General features: G+C 44.5%; 1 protein-coding gene across 1 annotated transcript in view; it reads left to right on the top strand.

Annotated features, from left to right (window-relative positions):
• The window catches only part of LOC139227867 (protein FAM107B-like), a 94,389-nt gene that overhangs the window by 40,465 nt on the left and 35,342 nt on the right, over positions 1-18,582 (top strand). The window contains exon 3 of the mRNA XM_070858958.1: positions 12,142-12,310. Coding sequence (XP_070715059.1) covers positions 12,142-12,310 — 169 coding nt within the window. The remainder of the gene's footprint in view (positions 1-12,141; positions 12,311-18,582) is intronic.

Below are 18,582 nucleotides of genomic sequence, written 5' to 3'. Positions count from 1 at the left end.
AGGCACTGGTTATGGTGTACTGGAGGGCAAACCAAGCGCTGTGGGCATTCTGTGTCTCGAGGCCCTCAAATCTGGCACCAAGCTCATGGTCTACATGGCTGTAGTGATACCCGCCCTCCTGTATGGCTCAGAGATGTGGACCATATACAGAAGACACCTCAAATCGCTGGAGAAATACTATCAATGATGTCTCCACAAGATCCTGGTGTGTCTGGGCGGACAGACACACCAATGTCAGTGTTCTAGATCAGGCCAACAACCCCAGCATCGAAACACTGACCGTACTCGACCAGCTCCGTTGGGCAGGCCACATTGTTCGCATGCCCAACACAAGACTCCCAAAGCAAGCGCACGACTCTGAACTCCTACATGGCAAGTGAGCCCCAGGTGGGCAGAGGAAACGTTTCGCGGACACCCTCAAAGCCTCCTTCATAAAATGCAAAATCCCACCGACATCTGGGAGTCCCTGGCCAAAGACCGCCCTAAGTGGAGGAAGAGCATCTGGGAGGACGCTGAGCATCTCGAGTCTCGTCGCCGAGAGCATGCAGAAAACAAGCGCAGGCAGCAGAAGGAGCGTGCGACAAATCAGTCCCACCCACACTTTCCCTCAACGACTGTCTGTCCCACCTGTGACAGAGACTGTAATTCCCGTATTGGACTGTTCAGTCATCTAAGAACTCACTTTTAGAGTGGAAGCAAGTCTTCCTCGATTTCGAGGGACTGCCTATGATGATGATGATGCATCACAAGCACTCAGAGTAGGGGTTGGACATTTAATGAGTTTCAGGAGGGAACACTTGGTGAGGAATTGCAAGTGCAAGAGAAATTACAGCAGGGGCAACCTGCAGGCTGGCGGGCCACCTCAAGGGCTTGAACAGCTACTGCGTCCAGGGATTTGGAGTTCATAGGGCCTGCTTCTCAATGTAGCTTGGCAATCATGAATATTTTAATTCAAGATCTAACACTCAATTCATCACATTGGGAGTCAAATCGAGATTGCCCGACCAGGATTTCAGCCTCTTGGTGTAGATATCTGGACCTGATATGCAGTATCTGGCAGAAGGAGAATAGCTGGTACTGGTTGAACTGATGGAAACATCTCTCAGGCCAATGCCTTATTTGTAACATCAACGTTTAGTTCAAATGAGTTACACGCAGGACCAGGCAGCCATTATGTTAATACCCATAGTATCGGCCATTATAGGGCCGTTTACAGATCCAGCACCTGGAGCTACTCCATCCCTAGAGGCAGGAACTGACATGAAGCAGCCATTCCCCTCACTTCCTTCTCCCACTGGGGAAACACTTAGAAGGAGCAGACAGATGGGCAGTAGAAACACATACCAAGCGGCCAGTGGGGGCGTTCACTCTCACGACAATGTCCCCATCCCAGTGGCCCTGGAGAAGGAACCCGCAGTGCCCGCCGATGTGCTTGAGGCCTTCCGCAACTGGTGGGCACCACAGGTGTATAGTGGAGACATGATTATGATTTGATTTAAACAAAAGCAAAATACGGCGGATTCTGGAATCTGAAATAAAAGCAGAAAATACTGGAAATACTCAGTGGGTCAGGCAGCATCTGCAGAGAGAGAAACAAAGTTAGTGTTTCAGGTCGATGACCCTTCGTCAGAGTGGAACTTTTCCTGAGTATTTTCAGTTTTTATTATGATTTTAAATTGATGTTTCCTTTGTTTTTTATGATTTTAGTTTTCTATTAGTTGTGTCCCTTTAAAAAGGAGGCACTTTTGTTGGATTATTTTTTACTTGGGTTGATGACACTGGGCCAACGCAGTGTCTCCTTATTGGTCAGTTAGAGAGAGTAGAAACACATATCATACACTGCCACAAGGGGGAGTCATTGAGGCAAAACACACTGAGCACACCTTTCACACAAAGTGAAAAGACAATCGAGATAACTCACATTCTATTGTCTTCACAACTCTTCTACCAAAGGTCAGAAAAGGTGATTATGTTATAGTAATTCATGACAATTAAAATAGCATCTCTTTGACATTTGAATGGATATTTGAAAACTATGCTGCACCTATTCTAAATTACATTTTTGTATAATGTGACTATTGTCACCTGATAAAGATGTTGATTACTAGTAGTTTGTAATTAGGTTAATGTTTGTATAGGATTAATTACAAACCTCCAGCCTGCTCATTTAAACAACGAGGCAATAGGTTTGTTGCCAGGGTTGTATCTCCCTGAGTATACTGTGGTGTGAACAAACTTTGGAGATGAGTGTTTTAAATAGTCTGGATGAATGGGGTATGGGTCTAAACAACAAAAACAGCAACAATATGCATTTATATAGCCCCTTTAACATAGTTGCACTGATAAAGTGCAACATCTCCACTGACACCTGGAAGTCCCTGGCCAAAGACTGTCCCAAGTGAAGGAAGTGCATCCGGGAGGGCGCTGAGCTCCTCGAGTGTCATCGTCAAGAGCATACAAAAATCAAGCGCAGGCAGCTGAAAGAGCATGCAGCAAACCAGTCCCACCCTCCCTTACTCTCAATGACTATCTGTCGCACTTGTGACAGGGACTGTGGCTCTCGTATTGGACTGTTCAGCCACCTAAGAACTCATGCTAAGAGTGGAAGCAAGTCTTCCTCGATTCCGAGAGACTGCCTATGATGATGATGATGATGAACACAGTAAATCATCCCAAGGTGATTCACAGCAGCGTTATCAAAAAAAATTTGACACCGAGCCACATATTCGGACAGGGGTCAAATATAGCTTTTAAGAAGCACCTTAAAGGAGGAAAGGGAGGTGGAGAGACTTCACGCCAAAGCAGCTAAAGGCCTGGCTGCCAATGGTGGAGTGATTAAAATAGGGGATGCGTAAGAGGCCAGAATTGAAGAAGTGCAGAGATCTCGGAGGGTTGTAGGGCTGGAGGGGCCGAGGTCATGGAGGGATTTGAAAACCAGGATGAGAATTTAAAAATTGAGGTGTTGCTGGACTGGGAACCAATGTAGGTCAGCGAGCACAGGGGTGATGAGTGAATGCGAGTTAGGATACGGGCAGCAGAGTTTTGGATGAGTTCAAGTTTATGGAGGGTGGAATATGTAAGGCCGGCCAGGAGAGCATTGGAATGGTCAAGTCTAGAGGTAACAAAGGCATAGATGAGGGTTTTAGCAGCAGATGAGCTAAGGCAAGGGTGGGATCGGGCGATGTTACGGAGGTGAGGCAAGTTTGGGGTTGGGTGATGTTACGGAGGTGGAAATCGGTGGTCTTAGTGATGGCGCAGGTATGTGGTCAGAAGCTCATCTCGGGGTCAAAGGTTGCGAACAGTCTAGTTCAGCCTCAGACCAGGGAGAGGGATGGCATCAGTAGCTAGGGAATGGAGTTTGTGAAGGGGACTGAAGACAATGGCTATTTAGTTGGAGGAAATTTCTGCTTATCCAGAACTGGATGTCTGACAAGCAGCTAGACAAATCAGAGAGAATGGAAGGGTTGAGAGAGATGGTGGTGAGGCAAAGCTGGGTGTCGCCAGTGAACATGTGGAACCTGACATGTTTTCAGCTGATGTCGCTGAGGGGCAGCATGTAGATGATAAATAGGAGAGGGCCAAGGATAGGTTCTTGGGGGACTCCAGAGATAACGGTGTGGGAGTGGGAAGGGAAGCTATTGCAGGCGATTCTCTGGTTATAACGGGATAGATAAAAATGAAGGCAAGGGCAGTCCCACCCAGCTGGATGACTGAGGAGGAGGGTGTGGTCAACCGTGTCAAAGGCAGCAGAAAAGGTTAAGAAGGATGAGGAGTTTACCACGGCCACAGTCACACAGGATATAATTTGTGACTTTGATAAGGGCCATTTCAGTGCTGTGGTCGGGGCGGAAACCTGATGGAGGATTCAAACATGGAGTTCTGGGAAAGCTGGGCACAGATTTGGGAGGTGACACCATGTTTGAGGACTTTGGAGAGGAAAGGTTGGAGATGGGGTGGTAGTTTGCAAGGACAGAGGGATCGAGGGTGGAATTTTTGAGGAGGAATTTGATGGCAGATTTAAAGGGAAAGGGACAATACTTGAGGAGAGGGCACTGTTAACAATATCATGGGGGCCAGGAAGGGAAGTTGGGTGATCAGCAGTTTGGTGGGAATAGGGTCGAGGAAGCAGGAGATGGGTCTCTTGAACAAGATGAGATTGGAGGGGGCATGAGGGGAGAACTGCAAATAGATTTAAAGAGAATTGGACATTTGCACAGGCAAGGCCAAATAGAACACCTCCAGGATGAATCTCTGCAAGATAACCCATAATGAAAGACCTAGGTTAAAAGTACAGCAAAGTTGAAAGGTGTAACAATAGGGGTGATTTTAACCCTACTCGCTGAGCAGAAACCTGCTGGGTGGCCAATTAAAATTGCCCTGTGAGAAAGCTGCCATGATTGCAACATCTGCAATTTTAACCTGCTCTCCTGAGCAGGCAGCAAGAACATGCGCCCAGAGCCAACAGGGTCCTCCTTTACATATGCATGTTGTAGCGCGATGGCATCACTGAAACCCGATTTGTAATTTTAACTCCAACCTGAGTGGGGAATTCACCTGGAGTTAAAATTGGGGCCAAGAGGGAACACGAAGCTCTTCTTCCTTCTGGAGTGGAGTGATGTCCATTGTAGTGTTAATAAAGTAAAAGAGGATTGCAGTAGTGGGGTGGGTTGGAGACTGGAGATGAGAGAATACAAAGATTACTATTATACAGTCCCAATATAGTAATGCATAAATCTATTTTAAAAGACAGCTACTTCTGAAATGATCTTTTAATAATATTGGATTATAGTGACATTTGTGAGCCAAACTTTAGGGACAAATAAAAATTTTCCTGGTGGTAGTATTAATGTGTTTTTTTTGGCCTCAATTATTTAATCTTTATTTGTGGGATAGTATTCGGAAAATATTTACCCCAAAAAGGATCTGAAATGTAAACTAGGTTATAAACCAATCTTTAAAAAAATTGTAAGACAATAATTTATTACTTTGATGTGTGTCTCGTGGCACTTCAGTGCCAACTCTATCTGATAAACTTAGGATCAGCATATTATTAAGAGTTCTTGACAATTAAAAAGCAGGGCTCTGGTTGGAAACAAGGTCTGGTGGAATTTGTTAATCCGTAGAGTAAATGAGAAACCGATCTTGAATGCTGAATTCTATTTTGGAAACAACAGAAGCTGAACTATTTCAATATGGTACAGTTGTGTTTACTATAAATTAAAGGTGGAATGTAATGAGTTATACGCTAGCTCTAAGCTTATACACTAGCTCTAAGCTGATGCTGACATTATAGGGTTGGTTTTCTGGCAGGAATTTTGTGAAGGGATTATATTCTCATCATAAACATCCCGTCTATGAAGTGACTTGAAGAGTCAGGTATCCTTACAAAAACAATCGGCAAGTTGGAAATGTTTTAGTATTTAAAAGTCTCTCTGTCTCAGTAAGGGAATTGCACATTACACAAAAGCAAAATACTGCGGATGCTGGAAGGTAGTTTACTGCAAAACTCAAATATTTGTGTAAATTCTGGGATTTCTTTTCTCCACAGCAAATTTGTTTCTGTAAAGAGAAAATATTTAGAAAGATTGGATCGAAATGCATGCTCGAATATAGCTAACATGGAACAGGTCATTGAGTCTGTGAGCCTTAAATCCTGCTCAAGCAGAGTTTCAACTTCATTTCTTGTTAATCTTGTACATTTTAAAATAACAGTTTTCTCCCCATCTTCCTGAAGACAAAAACCTCTTGCTTCGGATATGGTTCCTTATTCAAAGACACCTTCCAGTGGCTCCCCCAGATGGCCATTATTTGTAAACCCTGACAGTGAGTGTCAGCAGACTATTTAATCATTGGGGTATAACAGCTGAGCCCAATCTTGTCCTCATGCAATCCCAGTAGGAACCCTTGGATAGACTCATAGAAATTTACAGCACAGAGGAGGCGATTTGGAAGAGAAGTCAAGCTTAGTCCCACATCCCCGCTTTTTGTCCGTAACCCTGTAAGTTGCTCATTCTCAAGGACCTGTCCAACTCCCTTTTAAAATTATTCATAGAATCAGCTTCTACCACCTTTTCAGGTAGAGCATTCCAGATCCTGACAGCTCTCTGAGTGAAAACATTTCTCCTCATCTCCCCTCTAGATCTTTTGCTAATGATTTTAAATATATAACCTCTGACCCACTCGCCAGAGGGAACAGCCTTTCTCTACCAACTCTATCAAAACACCTCATCATCTTGGAAACCTCTATGAAGTCACCTCTTAACCTTCTCTGTTCCAAGAAGTCCTAACTTCCAACTGAAGTCCCTCATCCCTGGTAACATCCTGGTTAACCCCCTCTGTATCCTTTCTAATACCTTTACATCTTTCCTGAAGTGTGGTGTGTAGAATTGTCCACGAAGGCCAAACCAGTGATTTATAAAGTTCTAGCATGATTTCTTTTAGTGAGCAGAGGGAGAATACTATTTTTCTTTCTTTCTGTCCTCTCCCCTTCTTCTTCCATTCCAGGGTGAGTCTAAAGAGATTCTACCATTGATAAGTGAACTCTGTTAACTCAGCAAGAATTGTGATTAAACTTAGAATCTTCCTGTTCTGTACGACACCACTACTCATTGAATAAACTCCCTGACCAATTTGGAGGCACAGGCACATACATACACTGTGTATTTCTAATATTGTAGGCCATTGAAATTGGTGACATCTTTACCATAATATGGCTTGAAATAGCAATAATGTTACAAAACATGTAATCTCTTGCCATGCAACTTTTAAACCTTTAATTAAGACCAAGGTATTACATTTCCAAACTCACAATTTGCGGTCGGAAGCTTCCTGTGGGCAGATGTCTCCGACCTGCAAAAAATCTATGAATTTAGCCGGTGATTCGGGAGGTTTGCCGATTCGCGCTCCTGGGCCTCTCCAGGTACCCACAGGTAGAGGCCCACGTATCCCAGGGTTGCAGGAGTTTCGGAAGCACCCCCGGGAACATGAGGGCCAGCCCAACCAATAAACAAAGGAAATCCCCACTCATACTTACGGGGTTTCGGTATGGATCTTAAAAAATACACAAACACACAAAATTACAAAATTTAAAAATTACATATTTAAAATTAATTGAAATGCCAGTTAAATATTTTAAACAAAAATTAAATTTTTTGAAAAAAAATATGTTTTAACAAGGCTAACCTTAATGGACAGGGTTTTTAATGTATAAATGAGTGATAAAATCTTATTTTTCTATTTGTTAAAAACTTTTACGCTGGTAAAAGCAGGCCTTACGCCAGTTCACACAAGGCGCACGCAAGGCAAGTAATTGGCACCCTGCACCATAGGGAAGCCTGCAATCTGCAAACCCTCATGCTTGCTCAACCTGCTTGTCTCTGGCAACAGGGAATGAGATTACATTGTTTCTCTGTGTAGAGAGCCTCAGTGATGCCCCTTATGCAGCAGTACACTGCAAACTGATATTGCTTCTATCTCCAGCAGCAGCAGTCTGGAAGGAGCCAGACGCATAAAAATTAAAAGCCACGGTCACCTTGACAGCCACAGGCAATGCGATCCTTGCCCTGCTTTGAGGTGGCAGTGTGGCTGCAGCAGTTGGCAGATTTCAGTCACAATCTATTTTGTGAAGCGGAGGTGTCTCAAGCATTGATCCTCGCTGAAGTTGAGGTAAGAGAATTGCTTCCTAGAGACCCTCGGCGGATATGGCCTTGTGCTGAGAACGGTTTGTTCTTTCCCCCCCCCGCGCCCTCCTCCCTCTTCCAGCATCTCATTCTGCTCTGTGTGGTCTCTCTTTATTCTTCCAGACATGATCAATTCCCAGAGGAAGACATACCAGGCCACCCATGTCTGGAAGCAACTTGTTTCAGCACGAGCTTTTAAATGAACAGAAAAATACTTCAGCACCAGCCAGACCACTCCCTGTAAACTATTTAAACTGTAGTCACGCATAGGAAAGCTCCAAAAACACACAAAATTGCACCTGCAGCCTGAAGAGATAATCCAGTAACCCATAAGTAGTTCATGATCCCTTTTAAATATCGTTCATGGAGGCATCTTCATTCCATTTAATGACATGTTCTAATGTGTGAGGTTAAGACAGGGCATTGGTTAGAGTGTGCAGTTGGAAAATGGCAGTGTTGGCGTCAACTCATTATTGCACACTGATTCGCTTCATGATCTGCCGGCGCTTGTTAGGTATGCCTTCGCAAACCCCTTTACCAAGATGGTGTCCCGTAGGAAGTGTGCGCACACATCTTGGACACAATTTGAGTGTTAGGACTTCATTGGTGGACGCGGAGCGCCTAAAGAAATGGCACTTCACAGCCCAATTTAACCACCCACCAGTACCACCACCCTTGGAGGAGCAACTTTAGTTCTGTTTTGTTTTGATGAACAACTGTAATGCCCAATGCAGCCTCCAGTTTGAGAAAGCAAAAAGTCTGAGCATTTAGCGGTCGAAATTCCTCCGGAGGCGCTAACGGGGTGTGAAAGTGTTTTCGCTTGGGTGGGGGGGTGCGCTATCGACTCTCACGAAATTGCGGCGGAGTTAATAGAGACGCGAATCCATTAGCGCTACATCCGCGATAGCGCCTTGGGCCGCTGCGCCGGCAATGATGTCATCATCGCCATGCGCAATGATCCCTTTTCGCGCCAAGGTGGAAATTGGCCAGCCCCGTGAGGTCTCCATGGGCAATGCCAGCGCCAGCCTCGCGGGTGGCAATTTGTGCTGTGAACCAAGCCGTACACCCAACATGGGGCAAAACTTATAGGGAAAGTGCGGTGCGCCATGCGCCACCATTTTTTCTTCTTCCTGACTTACCAGTCGAGCCGCTGTGCTACATTGTTGCGGGGTCCAGGCCACGATCATGCAGCCTGGCACTCTATTTCAGTGCGACCACGGCACCCCTTAGCCCTAGTGGCCCAGTGGAGGCCTGAAGAGCTCGCAGCGTCCCTCCCCTTTAACTGAAGGGGAGTGGCGTTAAAACGCATCAGCGCTACGCAGAGAGGCCGCTTGGCGCTCCGTGATGTGTCCGGGTAGTGCCCCCAATCCGGACCCGAAAGGAAGTGGAGCGCGCGACATTGTGCTCCACTTCCTGTGAGGGGCGGGGCTTCTGTGCCGGGTGCAGAATGTCTGGCCTTGGAGAGATTACCGCCCCCAACTGGGGCAATAGCCAATTTCAACCCCTTACACTTTATTATTCTTCCAAAACAACTATTTGTTATGTTTTAACAAAAACGGAGAATGCTGGAAACACTCAATAGATCAGACAGCGAAAAAAAGAGAAGTTAACATTTCAGGTGTAGACCCTTTGTTAAAACTGGAGATATGGCCAATGAACAGCATTTAAAAAGGAACAGAATGAAAGGCAGAGAGGAGGGAAAACATACACACTTCTTAAATAGCTGAAAGAGGTGGACAATAAAGTTTCAACCTGCTTATCTTCCATCTCTTTAAGCTATTCATAAACATGCTGGGTCTCAGATATATATTTTATTTATTTTATTTCTCATTATGCCTCCTATTTTCTTTGCTAATATCACCTCTACCATTCAACCATTTCCTGTTTACCACTTCAGTAATTTATAAGTCGCTCTCCTCTTCCTCTTACTGTGTGTGCGTTTGTTGTTTTCCCTCTTTCTCTCTTTGTTCTGTCCCTTTTTAAATGCTGTTTATTGGTAATATCGTCCAGTTTTGGGAAAGAGTCCATATCTGAAATGTTAACTTGTCTGTTCCTTCTACAGATCCAGTCTGACTTGCTAAGTGTACCCAGAACTTTCTAACTGTGTTTCAGATTTCCAGCATCTGCAGTTTCTTTGCTTTCGATCATTTGCCCCTTCTTTGTATGGGTAGAAAGTTATGTCTTCATCATGACAATACTGCTAAATGCTATTGCAGAGAGTTGAGCACATAACCTAGGCTGACTCCTCAATGCAGTCAGCATGGTTAGAGGTGACATTGTTTGGAATGTTAAACTGAGGTCCCATGTGCTTGTTCAGGTAGACAAAAAAGATTCTATGGCCAGGATTTTCCTATGGCAGGCAACGCTGGTGGCGGGACATGACCCCGCTGCTGGCTCCAGCCCGCTGTGCAGAATGAATTTCCCTTGAAAGGGCTTGTTAAGTGTACCCAGCGCGTTTCCCAGCCAATTAGTGGAAGCGGGTCTGGTGATGTCACTCGATGATGCGTCATCAGCCAGTTTCCTTAAAGGGACCATGGCCACATTCATTTTGACAGTTGTGCTGTCATTGTTCTACAGCACTGAGATGCTGCAAACACTGACAATGATTGCACAAAGGCACAGGGCTGCACACAGGCTCTCTCATGACTCCCTCCATGCAGCACGCAGGGAGGTCTTCTTCCCTTCCCATGGGTGGAAGAGATCTCCCCAGGAGATCAACACAGCCTGGTTGCACATTGCAGCGGAGGGCACAAGCAGGGATGTGGCCAGGAGCACCTGGGTACAGTGCCGCAAACATTTCAATGGTCTCAGTAGACCATGAAACGTTAGTGCAAAATCACATCCTGCTGTGTCTCTCATTACATACCCTCACTCTGCCTTCCCTACCCTACTCCTGCATATCCTTACTCACACCAACTTACCTTGCACCTCCACCCATCCTTCTCTATCTATATTATCACATCCTCATCTCACTAGCCACCCCTCACACTCACCCTCATCCTAGTGCAATCATACCAACTAACAACACACAATGTAGGCACTTGGGTGTTTTATGCAATGTTCATGTAAAGTTTCGGTTAAGGTAATGTCAAATATTGAAGCCTTTAATTTCAACACTTTGTGTTCTTGGACAGATTTGTGTTCACCTTTGGAAGTGGCTTAGTAAGTTGCAGTGAATGGTGAGACATAATGGTACTCCCCGCAATGGTGATGAGTATGAATGGAATGGCTTGAGCATTGTAGAGATGTATTATGGTGTTGGTGTGGGGTGCTGCCAACCTGGCGCATCATGTGACAGCTAGGGTGTACAGCGTCAAGTGAAGTAAATCTGGTCATGGTGAGGCCATCCCTGGGCACCCGGGCAGCAATGTGGTCACGTGCTAATGCCCTGTGCACCATCAGATGACTGCGGAGAAGGTTGGTGGTGTTGTTGGTGCTGCTGGTGTGCCTGGTGCTGCTGGTGTTGGGGCTGATCATGGTGGGATTCTGAGGACCAAGGAGAGTATAAAGGACACCCATGCTGATGGAATAGATGACAGGTGAGGTAGAGATGATAAAAGTGATCTGTCAATGGTGAGAGAAATAATGAGATCAGACTGGATGGAGACTTGTGTAAAGACTTGCAGCATGGTGAATCTGTTGGAGAAATGCAGTGAGGAAGAGCTTGTGGCTAAGGGAAGATATCTCTAAGATGGGAGCCATTGAACTCCTGCCTCAGCTTGATAGACATGGTCCACGACAGCCGCTGCGTGTCAGGTCCGCCCAGCACTGACAGACTCGACATTGGAAAAAGGCACGTGGTGACGGGTTCACAGCGGGGTCCCGACCTGTTGCGGAAAAGAAACATTTTCCCACCCAACCCGCCACTGATTGCGCCCGCTGACATGCTGCAAAATCTTGGCCTATGTCACTATTTGAAGAGCAGGGTTGTTCTGCTGGTACCCTGGCCAATATCTATTCCTCAACCAACACCACCAAAAACAGATTATCAGGCAAACTTAATTAATTGTGTTTGGGGACTTTGCATAAATTAGCGCGCCAATGTTTGAGTACATAACCGTGGCTACCTTTCAAATGTAATTCATTGCCTGAGGACTTGAATAGCACAATAAGCTGTTTATTTTTTCTATTAGTGATGCATTTTTCATTAAGTGTGTTTGTAAATTTGCTCAAAACCTTCTCGTAAGGCTGCCTCTTCAGAAGCTCTTTAGTTAGACAATGTTTAAGGTTTATTAATTCTTTCTGTAACACTAATCCGTTAAAGGAATTTTCATTTTTCATATTTACGAGTGCATTCACATTAAATATGAGATAAAACAATTTTTATGCACAAACTTTAACAGATTTCATATACTCCTGTTAAGAGTTCCATCTTATTTAATGATTTTAACTAAATATATAGCAGCAAATGTTCAATAGTAAATGCGTTTTATGTCTGCATAACACTGGTTCTCTACTACAGGATATGCTTGGGCTGGTAACAAGGAGGTAGTACTGGAGTTAAAGAAAGCTGATATAGCTCAGCCAGATGGCAATACTGAGCTCATTAGACCCAGAAAGCTAAATAATCCTATAAAAGATTCTAAGAGTTATCGAGATCTCCATCGTGAATTAGTGTTAAGCCACAAGAGGTGAGTCGCATTATAAAGAATGATTTTCAAAATAAATCTCCCTACAGAAGCTGTAAACTTCACTTTTGTTCTAAAGATTTTTTTCCAGTTAAACCACAGGAAGACCAAAACCATTGTCTTTAGCGTGCCACAAATTCTGTTCCCTTACCACTGATTCCAACCCCGTCCTTGGTCACTGTTTCAGATTGAACCAGACTGTTCACAACCTTAATGTTCTAATCAATCTTGAGCTGAGGTTCCAACATTTTATCCTAACTAAGAACTAGGGAAGATAAACTTAATTTTTTTTTGACAGACCCAGATATAGAATAGTAGCGGGAAATATTTAAAATGGTGATCAATAAAGATCAGGAGGAACATATTCTGCTAAAAAAACAAAAACAAACTAGCCAATAATGAAACACCATGGATGAATAAAGCGAGAAGGTTAAACTTGAAACTAAAGGAAAAAGGCATACACTAAGTACGTAGACAATAAAGGAGAGGTTGACCAAAGGGAATATGAAGAGGTTAGGAAAGAAGTCAAAAAAACAATTAGAAAAGCAAAGCGGAACTACAAAATTTAATTATCAAGGAATATAAAAAGAAACAGAAAAGAATTCTGCAGACACATATATAACAAAAGAAAAATCAGGATAGAGCTGGAACCAATAAGGGATGTACAAACTAAACTCATAGGTAATGATAGCGAAATGGCAGGAATATTGAACAGTTACTTTGCCTCAGTATTTACCAGGGAGACTAACAAGGTGGGCATGACATTAGAAGAATAGATAAAAAAAAGATATAAGGGGCCCGAGTTTGGTCGACATACCGTTGGCTGCCACCAAGTTTTCTCAGCAGTCTCCATGTTTTTTGGGTGCTCTCCCCTCCATGCGAGTTAGGTCAGGTCCTCATGCTGGTGGGTGGAGAAGACCGCTGGGGAGGGTGTGCTGGTGTCCGCTGGCGTGTGCCGGTGTGCAATGCCGACAAAAGTCCTCCTGCCTGCTGACTCCCCAGATTGATCCGGGCGGTCCTCTGCTCCAGCAGCAGAAGAGACCTCCGCGTGAAGGCAGGTCTTACCTGAACGCTATGTATGAAGACCTGCAAGAAAAGGTTAGTGCACTTGTTTTCTTCTTTTCTTTTGCAGCAATTTTGGTGGATGGGGTCCTCTGAAGGAATTGGAGTATTTTTTTTTCATGTGTTGAAAATGTTTTATTTTTCCTGTTCCCACCTCCCTGGGCTTGACTCTATCCTTGGCGTTACTTTGCCAAGGATCGGATTTGCCGGCCAGAATGCTGCCACCCAGAATCGGTGGGTAAGGCCCATTTTTTCCGCCAGGCATTTTTTTCCCACATTTTTCCACCAAACTTCCGCCTAAAGTACCATTAGGATCGTAGCAGTCCTTTCGATGATACATGGGCGGAACTTAGGTTTGACCAAACTCAGGCCCAAAGACATTTAAGATAGAAAGGGGAAGATAATTGGTAAACTAATCAAACTTGGAGAGGATAAAACCCAGTGTCTGGATAGATTGCATCCGTGTATATTAAAAGAAGTTAGGAAACAGATAGCAAAGGCACTATTACATATATATTAAAAAAATCATTAGATAAGAGAATAATGCCAAAGGACTGGTGGACAGCTAATGCTATTCCTATACAGGATATTTAAAATGGGAGTTAGAACAAGGGCAGGGAACTTTAGACCAATTAGCTTAACCTCATTGGTAGGAAAGATAACTTCGTTCTACTACTCAAAGATCTAATAGAAAAACAGCTACAAACCAAGGTAATGAACAGTAGTCAGTACTGATCTCAAAAGGGAAGGTCGTGCTTAATCAACCTTACTGAATTCTTTGAAGAAGTAATTGAAAGAGTAGGCAAGGGCAATTCAGTAGATGTAATACAGTTGGATTTTCAGAAGGCCTAAGTCATAATAGACTCAGACTAAGGTCAGAGCATGTGGAGTCAGGGGGCAAGTAGTAGAATGGATAGAAAGCTGGCTACAAAACAGCGAGTAGGGCTTAAGGGCAGTTGCTCAGACTGGCAAAAGGTAGGAAGAGGTGTTCCACAGGGATCGGTGCTGGGACCACTGTTGTTCACAATTTACATTAATGATTTGGACTCGGGAATCAGAAGTACAATTTCTAAATTTGTGGACAGCACCAAGTTGTGGAGTGTAGTTAATACAAAGGAAGAATGTGAAAAAAAGAAAACATTAATAGACCTGTAGAATGGATGTTTTATTAGCAAATGAATTTCAAAACAGATAAGTGTGAGGTGGTGCATTTTGGTAGGAAGAATAAAGAGGCCACATACTGCTTGTATAATAAGGGTCTAAATGGGATGGAGGAGCAAAGGGATCTGGGGATGCAGATACACAAGTCACTAAAGGTAACGACGCAGGTTAATAAGCAAACCAAGCACTGTGTTCATTTCTAGAGGGATAGAATTGAACAGCAGGGAAGTCATGCTAAACTTGTAATAAACCTTAGATAGACCACACTTGGAGTAACGTGCATAGTTGTTCTCTGTATATTATAAAAAGGATATAGATGCATTGGAGAAGGTGCAAAAAAGATTCACAGTGATAATACCAGAACTGAGAAGTTATAGGTATCAGGAAAGATTGAATAGGCTGGAGTTCTTTTCTCTAGAAAAGATAAAACTGAGGGTTGACCTGAGAGAGGTCTTTAAGATAATGAAAGGGTTTGATAGAGTAGATGTGGTGAAAATGTTTCCACTTGGGGAGACCAAAATTAGAGGTCATAAATATAAGATAGTTGCTAATAAATCCAATAGGGAATTCAGGAGAAACTTCTTTACAAAAAGAGTGGTAAGAATGTGAAACTCACTACCACAAGCAGTAGTTGAGGCAACGGGAATGGTAGCATAGTGGTTAAGTTACGGGACTAGGAATTCAGAGGCCTGGATTAATGATCCAGAAACTTAACTGGGCCAGCCACATAAATACTGTGGCTACAAGAGCAGGTCCGAGGCTGGGTATTCTGCGGCGAGTGTCTCACCTCCTGACTCCCCAAAGCCTTTCCACCATCTACAAGGCACAAGTCAGGAGTGTGATGGAATATTTTCCACTTGCCTGGATGAGTGCAGCTCCCACAACACTCAAGAAGCTCGACACCAAACAGGACAAAGCAGCCTGCTTGATTAGCACCCCATCCACCACCATCAACATTCACTTCCTCCACCACCACGCACCGTGGCAGTGTGTACCATCTACAAGATGCACTGCAGCAATTCACCAAGGCAGCACCTTCCAAACCCGCAACCTCTACCACCTAGAAGGACAAAGGCAGCAGGCGCATGGGAACACCACCACCTCCAATTTCCCCTCCAAGTCACACACTATCTTGACTTGGAAGCAAATTGCTGTTCCTTCACTGTTTCTGGGTGAAATTCCTTGAACTCCTCCCTAACAGCACTGTGGGTGTACCTTCACCACCTGGACTCCAGCAGTTCAAGAAGGTGGCTCATCGCCACCTTCTCAAGGGTAATTAGGGACGAGCAATAAATGCTGACCTTGCCAGTGATGAACAAATAAAAACAAAATTAGAAAGTTGCATTTAAGGGGAAGCTAGATAAACACATAAAGGAGAAAGGAATAATTGGGTATGCTGATAGGGTTAGATGAAGAGGGGTAGGAGAAGGCCCGTGTGGAGCATAAATTAGTTGGACCAGATGGACTGTTTCTGTGCTGTAGACTCAATGTAATATCGTCTCCATCCACCTCCATAACTTTGCTCACCTCTACCCCTGCATCAACCCATCTACTGCTGATATATTTATCCATGCCTTTGTAGCCTCCAGACTCAACTGTTCCAATGCTTTCCTGGCCAGTCTCCAATTCTCCACACTCTGTAAACTTCAGCACATCCAAAACTGCTATCCAGATTCTAGTTTGCACCATACTACTCGCTCAGCCCCCTGTCCTCGTGGAGACACGTTTTCTCTTTATCTCCCAATATCTCCAATTTAGAATTCTCATCCTTGTGTTTACATAGGATTACATATACGGCACAGAAACAGGCCATTTGGCACAACCATGCTGGCGTTTATGATCCACTTGAGCCTCCTCCCTTCTTTCCTCTTCTAAGTCTATCAGCATAACCTTCTATTCCCTCATCCATCATATGCTTGTCTAGCCTTTCCTTAAATACATCTATACTATTCACTTCAACCACACCCTTTTTCTTCTGAATTCATGATTGGATTTCTTGGTTATTATTTTGCATTGATGGCCTCTAGTTGTGCTCTTCCCCACAATTTTTTCTTTATCCACTCTATCAAAACCTTTCATAATTTTAAAGACCTCTATTAGGTCACCCCTCAGCCTTCTATTTTCAAGAGAAAAGAGACCCAGCCTGTTCTTCCTTTCCTGATATATATACTCTCGCATTTTCTGGTATCATCCTTGAAAGTTTTCTCTGTACCCTCTCCAGTGCCTCTATATTTTTTTTATAAAATGGCGACCAGAACTGAACGCAGTACTCTAAGTGTGGTCTAACCAAGGTTCGATACAGGCTTAGCATAACTTCCCTACTTTTCAATTTTATACCTCTAAAAATAAATCATATTGCTTGGTGTGCTTTTTTTTAATGACCTTGCTAACCTGTGTCGCAACTTTTAGCGATTTGTGTATAGTACTGCGAGATCCCTTTGTTCCTCTACCCCACATAGGGGCCAAGTTTCAGCCTGAATTGCTCCTGTTTTTTTGGAGCAACTGGTTTAGAATAGAGTATCTTAGAAATTGCAATTCTCGGCATTTAGTTTGCTCCAGTTCTAGTCAGTTAGAACAGTTTCAGTTTGGAACAGATTTTTTTTCCAAAAGGGGGCGTGTCCAGCCACTTACGCCCGTTTTGAAAGTTTAGGCAGTGAAAACATACTCCAAACTAACTTAGAATGGAGTAAATGTAGATTTTTGTACGCTCAGAAAAACCTTGTCTACACTTAGAAAATCAGGCATAGGTTACAAATCAGGCGTAGGGAATGGGGGGGGTTTAAAGGGAAGTTTACAAACATTAAACACTTCAGTTTTACAAATAAAGAGCCATCATCAATACTAAATGATAAATACATCAATAAATCAACCAATAAATAAATCAACAAAAATTTATAAAAAATAAAAAATAATTTTTTTTAAAAAATCAATAAATAAAACATTTTCTACTTACCGACTGCAGCACCGGGAGTCCTCCAACAGTGTGCTGGGATGCCCCCCCCCCCCCGCAGTGTGTCTCTGTCAGTGTCTCTATCTCTCTGTCTGTCTGTGTGTGTGTCTCTCACTTTCTGTCTGTCAGTGTCTGTGTTTCTGACAGCGAGGGAAGGGGGGTGGAAGGGGAGAGGAAGAAGGGAGGGAGGGAGAGGAAGAAGGGAGGGAGGGAGAGGAAGAAGGGAGAAAGGAGAAAGAGAAAGGAGAGGGAGGCTGAACGGGCCGGGCCCCCCAAGACTTCGGCCTAGCACCGGATTTACAGGTAGGTGGGGTCGGGGGGGGGTGGGCGGGAGTGGAGGTCAGGTCGGGGGGGGGAGGTCGGCTCGGGTCACTGTCGTGTCGGGTCCGGGGGGGGGGGTGCGGTTGGGTCCGGTGCGGGCCTGAAGCGGGAGGCGGGTCCGGTGCGGGGGGGGGGGGGGGTTGAGTCAGGTCAGTAGGAAGCAGGAGCTGGGCGTGGGAGGCAGCCTTGTCCACGCAGCCCCAGTGAGGCCATTCGGCCAGGGCTAGGGGCTGCGTGCTTCGGGCCCCTTGGGTACCTGGAGCTACTGCACATGCGCGCCCACTGTAGCGAGCATGTGCAGAGGTCCCGGCACTGTTTTCAGCGCAGGGACCTGGCTCCGCCCCCCACAGCTCGTGCTGCGCTACGCCCAGCTCCAGAGGACCTGCAGGGAGCTGGAGAATAGGTAAAATTTTTTTAGGCGCACTTTGTGGCGCGAAAAACGGGTGTCCAGGTCGGGGCTGCGCCGTTCTAGGCGCGGCCCGAAACTTGGGCCCATAGACTCTCACCCTCCAAGTAATATTCTTCCTATTAAAATGTAATACCATACATTTATCTGTGGTGAACTTCATTTGCCAATTATATGCCCATTCTGCAAGTTTATTAATGTCCTCCTGTAATTTGTTGCAGTCCTCCTCAGTATTGACCCAATTTGGTGTCATCCGCAAATTTAGAAATTTTGATTCCAAAGTCTAAATCGTTGATATAAATTGTGAACAACAGTGTCCCAGCACTGATTCTTGTGGAACACCACAACCCACCTTCTGCCACTCTGAATAGCTAT

Source organism: Pristiophorus japonicus, chromosome 17, assembly GCF_044704955.1.
Source record: "Pristiophorus japonicus isolate sPriJap1 chromosome 17, sPriJap1.hap1, whole genome shotgun sequence".
Lineage (NCBI taxonomy): Eukaryota > Metazoa > Chordata > Chondrichthyes > Pristiophoridae > Pristiophorus > Pristiophorus japonicus.
The sequence above is the reverse complement of the archived record's forward strand: the minus strand, read 5'-3'. Positions and strand labels throughout refer to the sequence as shown.